We start from the raw sequence: 12,816 nt of genomic DNA on the forward strand, positions 1-12,816 counted from the left end.
TAACACATCCTTTATTATTTGTGGGCCTTTTTTCTTCCAATCTGATGTTTTGAGTTATTCTGTGTGTAGGAAATGGAGTGTGGTATTGGGTTTATCATTTTTTCTTCTTTTTATATGCTTCCTAGTTGGTTTAGTGCTATTGATTGAGGCTATTTCTCCAATGGCCTTTGCAGCTTTGTTGAAAGTCACCCAAGGTCTCGTTTAGGACTATTCTTTTGATCTAAATGTCTAGCTTATCAGTATCGCTTTGGCTTGCCTAATGGTAGCCGTGCAATAGATTTTGAAATCAGACAGCATGTGTCTCCCATCATTGTTCTTTAAAAAGATCAGCATTGACCCTGTAGGTCCACTGAGGCAGAACTGACGTAATACTGAGCCCTCCTGTCCATAAACATAGCCTGTCTTTATAGGTGTTCTTTGGTAGGTTCTCATTAGTGTTTGGTTGTTTTTAGTATACACATAGTGTTCATGTTTCATTGGATTAACCCCTAAGCATAAAAAATACCTTAGTAAAGAGAAACGTATGTTTTGTGTATTTTTAAATGAAACTTCTCTATTAATATGTGGAAATAGGATTTCAAGTTAATGTACATTGACAATTTGATTTGTGTGTGTGTGTACATGTGTGTACATGTGTGTACTGTGTATATATAATTGTGAATGCACCTGTGAAAATCAGAGGTCAGCTTGTCTGAGTTGAGGGTGTGAGTCGAATCCATTCTTCTACTTTATGGGTTCCAGGTTCGAATTCAGGTCCTCAGGCTGGCCCAGCACAGCAAGCCGTTGTACCCACTGCGCCGTCTCTCCAGCCCTATATTGACTTTTTAAAACTGATTTACTCTGGGTGGGTGTTTTGTTTTGTTTTTGAAGATTCCTTGAGGTTTTGTACCAGACAGTCATCTCCCCTCAACTAGCAGCGCTGTTCTCCTCCGAGCCTTTACCTTTCAGTCCTTTTCGCTCCTCCGTATTGAAAGGAAGTAGTGAGCACAGATAGCCTTGCCTTCTTCGTGTCTTAGATGTACGTCATTCACGAGATGATGGGAGATGGAGGGGTTGAGGTCAAAACCCTTTACAGAATGGAATCCCTTTGTATTCTAGTTTGCTAAATAGCTTGTTCGTCCGTCAGTCTGTCCATGCTTCCTTCCTTCCTTTCTCTCCTTCTTTCTCCTTTGAAATCATAATGAATTTCCCCCAAATGCTTTTTCTATATTTATTCAATTACAAAGTAGTCTTCTTTTGTTCATTTGTTCTTTAAGACAGGGCTTCTTTGTGCAGCACACTAGCTGTCCTGGGACTCGCTCTGTAGACTAGGCTGGCCTCAAACTCACAGAGATCTGCCTGCCTCTGCCTTGCGAGTGCTGGGACTGAAGCTGTGCACCACACTGCCCAGCTGTGGTTTTCCTTTTTTAATCTCCTCACCCGTGAATTAGATTAAGGAGAAGCAGCACTTGCCCATTATTTGACTTGTTTTATTTATTGCTGGGTGTTATTTGCTATCACTTTGTTAAGAATTTTTGTGCATGTATTTATGAGAACATGATTTCTATTACATTTTTTCCTCCAGGTTTAGCAGCTGGCTAAAGTGAGCTCTGTTTCTTAGAGTAGGCCGGGAACCGTTTCTCCCTCTTTATTTCCTGAAGACTGTAGAAAGTCAGTGTTAGGTCAGTCTTCAATAGTTCATAAAATTCACTTTTCCCTGGGAAGGATTTTAATTACACAGTCAATTCCTTGGATAGTTGTAATTGGGCCCTTTGGGTTACTGGGGTTTTTGTTTGGTTGGTTCTGTTTTTGAAGTAAGGTCCCTCAGCCTGTTTTCCATGGGGTTGTTACGTCCTGTTCTTTTCCTTTCCTCTTCGGGGCTTTCCTTTGCTCTTTCCTAGGCTTTTACGGTGGGAGCGGAGATTGCGGATTTGAATGGTCCAACTGTTGAGCGTGTGGTTTCTGTCAGTGATACTGAGTGCCTTCTCCTGTGGTTTTTGGAAGGCGCTTTGGAAAATGCTGAGCTTTGCTGCGCTAGCACATGTCTCTTCAGAAGGCTAGTTGGATTTTTGAACTAAAATTTTTTCATCAAAAATGTCACTGTCTGGATGCATTGATAGGTTTTCAGATCACTGTGCACTGTCATAGTGCTTCTTCTGGCACTTAAGGGATGGAGAAGTCCGTGAAATGGAACCCAGATGGGGATAGTATCATAGAGTTGGAAGGCTCTTGGAAGGATCTCAGGCCCAGTCCCCCTTTCTACTTAATAGAGAAACCAGGGCTCAAAGTTAATACAAGGTCGGGGACAGTGAAATAGATGAGTCTGGTGGAAGCGAGTTCATTGTTACTGCAACTGGCTAGAGGGGTGAGTGGCCATCATGGGGAGTCAGTGGTCTGGGGGCACGCTGTTGTGGAGGTCTTCAGTTCCAGACAACGGCAGGGGGTGTGCAGATCCAGGGGGCAGCTTTTACGAATGCATTAGGGAGCTATTTGATTTGATGTGTGTGTGTGTGTGTGTGTGTGTGTGTGTGTGTGTGTGTGTGTTTTCCCCTTTTCCTTTTCTCTTTTGTACTGGCTGTTGAATTCTTGAGCTTAGGGCCCCCAAACACGTTAGGCAAGCACAGTTCCCCAGTGTTTGTTTCCTTAATGTGGGGGGAAAAAATCCCCCTTCTCAAGAAAAACCGTTTTTAAAACTTGCTATCATGGTGTTGTGTAGGAATTGCTCAGACCAGGAGAGTTCAAGGGCCCTGAAGGGTCATATATTAAAGTGAATCCAGCACGGTGGCGCACACCTTTAATCCCAGCAGGAAAGCAGAAGCAGGCAGATCTCTGTGAGTTTGAGGCTAACCTGGTCTACATAGAGCGTTTTAGGACAGCCACAGCTACGTAGAGAGACCCTGTCTCGAAACAGAATAGTAGATAGCAGACTGGGTAAACCGCGCTCCTCTTCTGTTGGTCTTACATGTGTCCTTGAATTCTTGGTCATGAAGTTCCTCACAGTTTTACATGACCCCGTCCTTCTTCTTCCAGACTTTTAAAACATTCGAGACAGAAGTAGAAGTAGGAAAGAAACTCCCTGAAAAGCATGAATTCATAGTTGAAGAGACAACCAGGTCAGCACTAGATAGTTAGTGCAAGTCAGGCCTTGAATGAAGAGCGCAGGGCCACCGTCTCGCCAGCACCAGCCTGGTGCCCAACACTAGATTTCTTCCAGTGCTCTTTTATTAAAAGCCCAATGGCTGTCAAGGCTGGTAATGCCCAGAATTAAAGTCGCGCATCTTGGATCTCAAGCATTGCTTTCTAGTGGGGAGCCAATGGCAGTACTGTGTGTCTAGTCCAGTCTAGTCCAGTCTACACCTCTAGGAAGGAAAGAAGGAACCCGAGGAGGGTGTTGGAAAAGTTTCCTGTAGGGGGTAGACATGCATTGAGTAAGCAGAACTTCACAGGAGTCTTTGTGGCTCTGAGAAGAGCACATGGGAGGAGAGGCCACATGGGGCCTCAGGGACAGGCACTGAATCTCTAATGTGAATGTTGGGAGTGGCAGCCAGGGTGAAGGTTAGTGATCGTTAGATAATAGTAAGAATTCATTGCTGGGCCAGGCGTGATGGTACGCACGTAGTTCTGGTACCCAGGAGGTGGCCACAAGAGAGTCCCAAGTTCAGGGCCAGCTTAGTAGCTGCCCCTACAGTTAAAACAATGAATACTGAGTAATGGGAGTGAGGTAAAGAGACTTGTTCCCGAGTTCAGGAATGCAGGATAGAAGAGATCATTTTTAAAGTTCTATAGCACAGTAGGGTGACCATGGTTGGCCTTTAATGGTAGATTACAGACTAGCTAATAGACAAGATTTTGAATGTTTTCAATATAAAGCAATGGTAGCTGTCTGAGTTAATGGATATAGCAGTCACCCCGATCATATGATATGTTATATACTTACATTGAAACGTCACATTGTATCTCATATGTATGTACAATTGTAAGAACTTTTTTTTAAAACCTATTTTAAAAGATAGTCCTGAACCAGGTGGGTGAGTGGCACACACCTTTAATCCCAGAACTTGGGAGACAGAGACAGGTAGATCTCTGTGAATTCAAGGCCAGCCTGGTTGACAGAGGAGTCAGGGCTACATTGAGAGACTCTGGGAAAAAAATAAAATAAACAAAAAAACTTGAGGGGGGTCAGGACAATAACATGTTCTTCCTGTAACTCAGTTTAAATATAGACCATATGAACAGATTTGTTTACTTTATTGGGTACCTGGTGGCATCTACCAGAGGAACAGTGAACAGGACCTGTGACCCAGTGTCCCTTAAAGCAGTGCAGACTTGTCAGTTCTGTTAAGAACACAACAGCTGGGGTGTGGTTCAGTTATTGAGTGCTTGTTTGAATGCTTAAATCATTAAATCACTTTGAAATATTAAAAACTGAATAATTGTTAAACCGTATTAGAATGTTAGTGTGCATTCTTTTGTTATATTTGGAATCTGTTAGCTTCTTGTCACCATTACAAGTACCCAAGAAAAACAGTGTAAGGGAGAAATGATTTATTTTAGCTCACGTTTCAGAGGCTCTGTTTGTGGTTGGCCGGTTCTGCTGTGGGCCAGAGGTGAGGCCGCACCATGGCAGGTAGCACATAGAGCAAAGCAGAGAGAGGTGTTTCCAGGGAATACATCCAGGCACCCACTTTCCCCACCTAGTTCCCACTTCCCAATAATGTTATCATATTATGATCCTATCAAGGAGTTAATCCATTGACAAGATTAGAACCCAGAGGACCCAGTCACGTCCCCCATCAGCTGGCAACTGAAACCCGACACATGAACCTTCAGGGAACTTCCCAGATTCAAGTTGTAACAGGTTCAGCTGTATATGGTGGCACATGCCTATAATCCCAGCACTTAGAAGATAGAGACCAGAGGGTCGTCCTCCATCACATAGCAAGTTCAAGACCAGCCAGGACTACATGAGACTATGTCTCAGAACACCAAAAACCAGGTATAACTTGACTTGAGATTGTGGTTAATCCTCATATAAACTGTTCTCACTAGCAGTGGGTATTCATGACATCATCCAGAAAGCAGTGTTTTCCTGTCTGAGTCCGTCCTTGTTACCCCAAAGAATGTGACCCAGCAGTGGGAGGCAAGTTATCTTGATTAAGTTTAGAACTGCATGTGATCAGGCTGTGGCAGAGTCAGCTTTGACCTGAAAGGACAATTACTACTATTTTATAGTCTGTTATTGCAACTCTGTTATATAAAACATTATAAAATCAGGCAAATGGTCACCTTTTTGTTTGTTTTATTCTGTTTTATAGATCGTGAGGACCAGTCAATTCTTTGCACGTAAGTAAATGTTGACCTATTCAGAATCGATTCTGATTCTTTTGGAAAGTCGAGAATTGCCTTTTTGTTTTGGGGGAGGGAGTTGAGCAACACTGTGATTTAAACGATGCAGTTATCCTCAGGCTAAGCGTGTACAGGATGCTCACATCTGCTGCTGCTGCTCAGCTGTCAGACAAGACTCCTCACATCTCACAAGTTAAATCTGTGCAGTTTACCTCTTTAGTTTGTATGTCTAAGTATAGGCTGGCTGGAGAGTTCAGCAATATATTATTTTTACTCACTAGTTATCAATCATCTCGTGCCTGCATACTGTGTGCCACTGGATAGCACAGTGTCCAGGCAGGACATGATTCACTGTGCACATTGGAAAGATGGCTTTGGCTGCAGCGTGGACCTTGGGCTGGAGGAGATCTGTTAGGCGGCTGTGGTGACAGGCAAGGAGATGGCCATGAACCTTCAACAAGCAGTTGAGCTTAAGGGCTGTTCAGTTTAGGAGCCAGATTTACTGGGACTTGGTTTATGTGCTCAAAAAAAAAAAAAAAAAAGGTGCATTTCTTGATAGAATTAGGCTGTCCCCCTACATGAGACTTCTTTAGTGTATGTCTAAGTATAGGCTGGCCGGGAGCACACTGGAGTGGGAGACACCAAGCTTGGTTCAGGCCACATTGCTGGCGGGTGTCTGTGCTCATCCACTAGTGTGGAAATGCACTCAGGAGAGAGACCTGCAGAATGAATGGTGGAAACTATGTGCTGCTGTCTGTGGAAGCCTCGGGACAACCCGCGCTCAGGAGATAAACCAGAGGAGGAAGAGCTGCAAAGTCCAGAATGACCCAAAGGATGTGGCATTGCCAGGGAACAGGGGCCTTTCCAGAAAGGGCGAGTGCTCAGCGGGTCTGCTGCTTCCGGATACTGAGGGAGCCAAACAGAAACCATAGAACATGGAGGATGTTAAAACGACCTGAGTGATAGGGTGGGGAGGGCCTGGAAGTCAGACTGGAGCTGAGAGAAAAAGAAATTAGGGAAAACAAGCAAACAGAAAACCAAGACGTACTATTTCTCACATCAAGAATGTGAATGGAACAATAGCTGACTAATACCGAGAGATCAGCAGAGAGTTCTTACCTCATTGGTGCTTCTAACGTGGCCGAGATGAGATGCGCTTGAAGGAGAGAGTGTTATCAAGAGTAGCAGGAGGAAGGAGAATTTGGTAGGGCTGGAAGGCATCACAGCTCTCCTATGGCAATGTCCACAGTCCCAAAGAAGGTCCATGGGGTGAAGAACTGGGAATTGAGAACTCTCACCTATGTTCCCTTATTTATTTGTTTGTTTGTTTGTTTGTTCGTTCATTCATTCATTTATTTATTTATTTTTGGTTTTTCAAGACAAGGTTTCTCAGTGTAGCCTTGGCTGTCCTAGAACTCGCTCTGTAGACCAGACTATCCTCAAACTCAGAGGTCCGCCTGCCTCTGTCTTTTTGGGGGGTGGGGTGGAGAGGAAGAAATGGAAAGTTCGATATGTAGTATGTGGTGTGAAGAGAGAGGTGTGAGAAGAAAAGGGAGAGTCTGCTTTGCCGCGTGACTTTTCTTCTGGCATCATTTAGCCTCAAGGAGTTACATCCGGACGGAGCTCTCCGTTGAAGCCTCGTGGCTCAGCAGCATGGTCAGTCAGTCCTGGGAGAGGACTTGGCAGCTGCTTGCTACCTCATCATGCACACCTGACCACCCGAGTCTGACCCCTGGGACTCCCATAGAGGAAGGAAGATGAAGGAAGAGAACCAGCTGCACACACTGTCCTTGTCCTCCACACATGACCCTTGGGACACACACCCACGCACTTAACACACACAAATAATAAAGAAAATAAAAGTAACAATTAAAAACAAAAAGCAACACCTCCGCATGTTTGCATGGTCCTGCGGGCTTCCCAGCAACTGTGTCGGAGGACTCACCGGTTGTCCTACTCCATAGGCCGGCCTTGGCCGTCTCACTGGCCTCTGTAGCCAGCTATGGGTAGCTGGCCAACTCTTGGACAGGGTGCCATGGCTTCTCTCTAGTGTCCTCTCATGCTGGCTCTAATGGGACATCTGTATTCCAAAAGCAACAAGAGGTACACGCTCTGATCTCTACTGTGCCCCTCTCCCGAGCCAGACACAGCCATGGCCTGAGTCCTCCTGGAAACCACTACAAGGTAAAGTATGAAACACTGAGCCATCGCTGTGGTCCACCCTCCTAGGATGCTGGCATAAAACCACATCTAGCCAACAAAAGGTGGCACACTCCGTTCCCTCTTACATTGTGTTGTTTGGAATTGGGGTGACTTTGCTTTCTTTCCTATTACTGGGAGTTGAACTAAAGGGCCTTGTGATGATGGGCAAGCATTCTGAGATACAGCCCAGCTCTCTTTTTATTTTGAGGCAAGTTCTCGATAAGTTTCCCGGGCTGGACTTGAACTTACTTTGTAATTCAGGCTGGCCTTGAATCTGCAGCCCTCCTGCCTCAGCCTTCCAAGTAGTCGAGATTACGGGCTGTGCCACCAGGCTCAACTGCATGAACTTTTTTGATGAAAACCTTTGAAAATATCTGAGAAAAGCATACCCCTTAGAATGAAAGGCTGGTGGCTTCTGATCTTTGGTTGCCGAAATGACCGCCGCAGGCATTAGCACTTCCGATTAGGGTGGCATCCTGTAGCGTGGGCTCGTGCTCATAAGCGAGTGTCCTGGCAGCCGAGTTGTCTCCGCTTGGCTCAAGTAGCAGCCATTAAGAACAGTGTTTGCTTTGTTTCCCATTCTTCTTTCATTTTAAAGCTCATTAAAACTTCATTATAAAGAACCTGAAAACAAAATTCACACAGCCAAACTAACCGAACCCAGAGCCTGTACATCTCGATGAACTGTTACCTGGTTAGAGGAGCCGCTCTGGAGTGGGCAGCCTCGCATTGCATTTCAGTTTCTCTGTCAAATATACTTGTGTGCACTTATCCACAATTGAAAAGAGTGGGACAGAGAAACAGTTAGCTTTATATTCTCTTTCATGACTCAAGTGATAAGAAATGACCCATTCTATTTTAGATTGTTGTTTTCTCCCAACATTTTGTCATTAATATTCTCAGACCTGAAGCACAGTTGAAAGACCTATAGTGAACACCCATGCACACACCACTCAGACTCAACCATAATATTTTGCTATAGTTGGTTTATCATATCTGTCTGTCTGTTCATCCCTCTACCTGTCAGTCCATCTTTCTGTTTATGTTGGAGGGAGGGTGGTCTGGGGCTTGCATATTTACTAGAAGGCCAGATAAATAGGAAAAAGAGAAGCTTTGTTCACACATAAAATAATTGTCAATGATGATAGATTGGTTTTTGTCAACTTGACACAAACCTAGACATATCTGGGAAGAGAGAGCTTTTTTAAAAAATTTATCACAGCACTACCATTTATTTGTCTGTTTGGCGTGTGCGTGAGTGTGCACATGCAGTAGAGTATGTGTGGAGGGCAGAGGTGACTCGTGGGAACTGGATCTCTCTATCTACCTGCGGGTCCAGGCACTGAAGCTCAGGTCCTCAGGCTTGGCATCTAGTACCCAGTGAGTCATTTCTCCTGCCCAGGAAGACAGAGTCTTAATTGAGAAAATACCTCTATAAGACTGGCCTGTAGGCAAGTCTGTGGGGTATTGTTGTATTAATTAATGATTGATATGGGAGAAGCCAGCTCACTATGGACGGTGTCTCCTGGGCAGGTGGGCCTGGGCTAAATAAGAAAGCAGGCTGAGCCGGGCTGTGGTGGTGCACACACCCAGCAGGCAGAGGGAAGTGGATCTCTGTGAGTTCAAGACCAGTCTGGTCTACAAAGCGAGTTCCAGGACAGGCTCCAAAGCTACACAGAGAAACCCTGTCTCAAAAAAAAAACTGAAAACCAAGAAAAAGAAAGCAGGCTGAGCAAGCCATGAGGAGCGAGTGAGTAGGCACTGTTCCTTTGTGGACCCTGCTTCAGTTCCTGCCTTCAGGTCCCTGCCCTTGCCTGGGTTCCTTCCTAGACTTCCTCTGATGGAGTGTTACCTAGAAGTTTAAGATGACATAAGCCCTCTTCTCCCCAAGTTGAATTTGGTCAGTGTTCTAGCACAGCAATAGAAAGATAATCCAGATGCATTACCTGCAGGAGCTGTCTGAAAGGTCATACCCTCTTTTGTTTATGCATTGCCTTGCCAGCCTGTAAGAGGGTGTGAGATCTCCTGCCGTGTGGGTGCAGGGAATTGAACCTGGGTTCTCTGAAGAACAAGCAGTGCTCCTAACCGCTGAGTCATCTCTCCAGCCCCCTGAAAGATCATATTCTAACCTTAACTGTAACGGTGTGGAGGAGGTCAGGGCTTCAGTTGGGAAGCCTGGAGGATTACCACAGCTTTTCCGAGGGCGGCTCAAGGGCAACTGCGCATGTCCAGAGGCTCTCCTAAGTTTAGGCGGTGTTGATTTTGGTGGCTACCAGTTGTTTAGATATGTAGGTTAAAGTAGTTTTCTCTGATTTAGTAAGCCACGACTCCCTTCACCTAGTGCTTTTCAAGCCCAGTTGTTAACTGTTCGGTACATTTCTTCCTAAATGTTTTGGTATATAGACAGTATTATTTAAAGTCCAATGTTTTCATCCTTTCTTTTGGAGCAAAATCCATATAATGGGGTTCACACATCCTAAGTGTAGTTTTTGCCTTTTGTAGAAGCTAAACCTGTATCTATCAGGATACAGAAGACAGTCCTGTCACCCCACAAAGTCCTTCCCCTGTCCTAGTTGTGATGATACAGCGAGGCACTGGGAGGCCTTGGCAGGTTTTGGAGTCAAGGTACCCCAGGCGGGTGAGACGTGCCACGCGGGTACGGAGAAAGGTGGAAAGTTAGTCACATGGCAGACACGATGTCCATGTGGCAAGTTTATTTTGGGGGTTTGGGGAGAGGGAAGAAAAATGGAAGAAGAAAAGAAAGAGCTAGAAAGAAAGAGGGAGGGGGCATGTGCGTGCTACCTCTGGAGGGGCAGGGGGGGTGCTTTTTCCTCTTAAGGGGACTTTAAAGTAAGATGACGAAAGATGCTGGGTGGGTCTCCAAGGGGCAGGTCAGAATACTAACATGAGTAAATGTTCATCTTGGTCTTTTTCATCCTTGCCTTTTGTGTTTTTGCTTTTAGACACCACAATTGTGACATTTTATAGCTTTCATATTTATATTATAAGGTAACGTTGTGGGCCAAAAATATGAAAATGTGAAATATCATATCCCAGGTTTAATATTCTATGTTCCTTGGTGCTTTTAAAAATCCAAGTAAAGTATTCCAAGAGTGTGTTCACATCTGCCTTACATTGGTCCATAACCAAGCTAAAGTTTTCTATATGCAAATAACTAGTCATCTTCATGAGGAAGTTATTTTGTGTTCATGATTTAGTAATTATTTTATACTAAATACCTGTTTACACAGTATCATAAATCACAAATAGAAGCAATGTGGCTTTTGTTTTGTAAGTAAGAATATACACAGAGCTCGAAAGACAAATCAGCAGTTAAGAGCTCTGGCCGCTCTTCTAGAGACTTGGGTTGGATTCCCAGCATCCACATGGTGGCCGTTTGCAGCCCTCTTCTGGGTTCTGAGGGCATGCATATGCATACATGTAGTGCACAGGCATACATGCAGGCAAAACCACCCATACATATAAAATAAAAACAAATACGAAGAAAAAGTATGTACATAGTTTGATGTTTATCTTTAAGCTCTACTTTTGTAGTCCTTTAGTTTCTAATTTGCATGTCCTACAAAGGCTGAACTTCTAGCTTATACCCTGAACCTCTTCTGCCCACTTTCCACGGGTGAGCTCTGAAGACTGCCCTGGTAGTGTGAGCCTACAGACCCACTGCTGGTCATGGTGAGGACACACCAGGTATTGGTAAAGAGAGCCACATCTTTCATGTTCAGACTCCACTGCTGAACTGAAGAGAAAGTGTAACACACACACACACACACACACACACACACACACACACACACACACACACCCTTGACTCTCCGCGGCGTTAGCATTAAGGTTGATAAAGCAGTTATCCTTAGTCCCTTCTTTAGAGAACACTGAAACTTTATTACTTTGATGTTTGACAAGCTGATCGCCCCAAATTTCTTTTCCTTTTAAATATATTTTAGTACAATGTAATGATTGTCTCCAGTTGAGATGGGACATTTATGGTTTTGTGTTGGTTTTTGTAAAGAGGTTATCTGCCATATACAAATGTCCAGCGTTGAGTCCTGCATTGAGGGCAGTTGGGTGTTGCTAAGAGTAGCATTCCTTAAAGTTTCAAGATAAACAATTGGACAGAATCGACTGCTACGTGTGAACTGGGGCTGTAGCTCACTTGGTAGAACACTTGCCCAGCACGTACAGTGCTCTAGTTTTGATACCCAGCATCACATAAACCAGGCGTGGTGGGGCACACCTGTAATCTGAGTGGTGTAATCCCAAGTAGAGGTAGGTTCAAGGTCTCCTCTGGCTACCTAATGAGTTTGAAGATAGCCTAGGCTGGCTAAGATGACAGTATAGTGTTGTGGAAAGCCATCTTATGGTCAGATGGACATTGATGATCTTATCCCAGCCTGTGACCCCCATCACATGGCCTCTGGATCCCAGTTTGCTTTGCTGGGGACTCTATTTTAGATGTCCTCAAGCCATAAAACTTGGGAAATTTTATACTGCTCTTTAAACTGTAACTAAGCTGTAAGAGTCAGGATGGGGTGGGAAGCACATGAAGCCACTGGTAGATAGGAATTTAAGAAGCACTGGGTAGAAATATGTGTTTGTTAAATTTTTTTGAAGTTAGGGGGTGAAACAGTGAGTCGTGGTGGTGTACACTTTTAATCCCAGCACTCTGGAATCAGAGGCAGGTGATCTCTGTGAGTTCAAGGACAACTAGGGCTACCTAGAGAGACCCTGTCTCAAAAAAAACAAAATAAAAAAAAGATGAGGGGAAATATTCTAGGCAGAGAAAAGAAGCTAACATCTTCACCTGTTGTCCCCAACACTTGTCACTTTAGGACCCATTGAGTGTCCCGTGGAGCCAGGGTTAGTGTGGGGGAGGGGCTTGAACAGAGCCGTCTCCATCATAGTCCTCCTGCCAGGAAGCCGCCTTCTACACGGCGGGTGTTTGTGTCTTTGACAGTTTTTCATTGATAACTGTCATTTTTTAAAGATTTTATAAAATGTAAGTTGTTTCAGTTTAATAGTGGTTTACATTTTGGAGAAAAGGGAAGAAATAGAAATTTTGATTTCTAATTCTATTATAGAAATAGGAAATATAGCTCGAAAATAACCGGAAACTAGAAAACTGGACATCTAGCACAGATTATTACTTTTAGACTAAAGTTTGGAAGTGAGGAAAACTTTTTTGCCTATGTTGTGTGTTCAGTAAATGTTGGTTGAGCACATAAACTAAAAATATAATGTTAATTTTGAAATTATGGGAAACCATTTATT

At 44.1% G+C, this 12,816-nt stretch overlaps 1 protein-coding gene across 9 annotated transcripts in view; it reads left to right on the forward strand.

Moving 5' to 3' along the window:
• The window catches only part of Myh10 (myosin heavy chain 10), a 164,877-nt gene that overhangs the window by 64,683 nt on the left and 87,378 nt on the right, over positions 1-12,816 (forward strand). For all 9 annotated transcript variants that reach the window (XM_042282237.2, XM_015992360.3, XM_015992356.3 and 6 more), the window contains exon 4: positions 5,295-5,322. In XM_042282237.2, coding sequence (XP_042138171.1) covers positions 5,295-5,322 — 28 coding nt within the window. The remainder of the gene's footprint in view (positions 1-5,294; positions 5,323-12,816) is intronic.

Source organism: Peromyscus maniculatus, chromosome 8 (genome assembly GCF_049852395.1).
Source record: "Peromyscus maniculatus bairdii isolate BWxNUB_F1_BW_parent chromosome 8, HU_Pman_BW_mat_3.1, whole genome shotgun sequence".
NCBI lineage: Eukaryota > Metazoa > Chordata > Mammalia > Rodentia > Cricetidae > Peromyscus > Peromyscus maniculatus.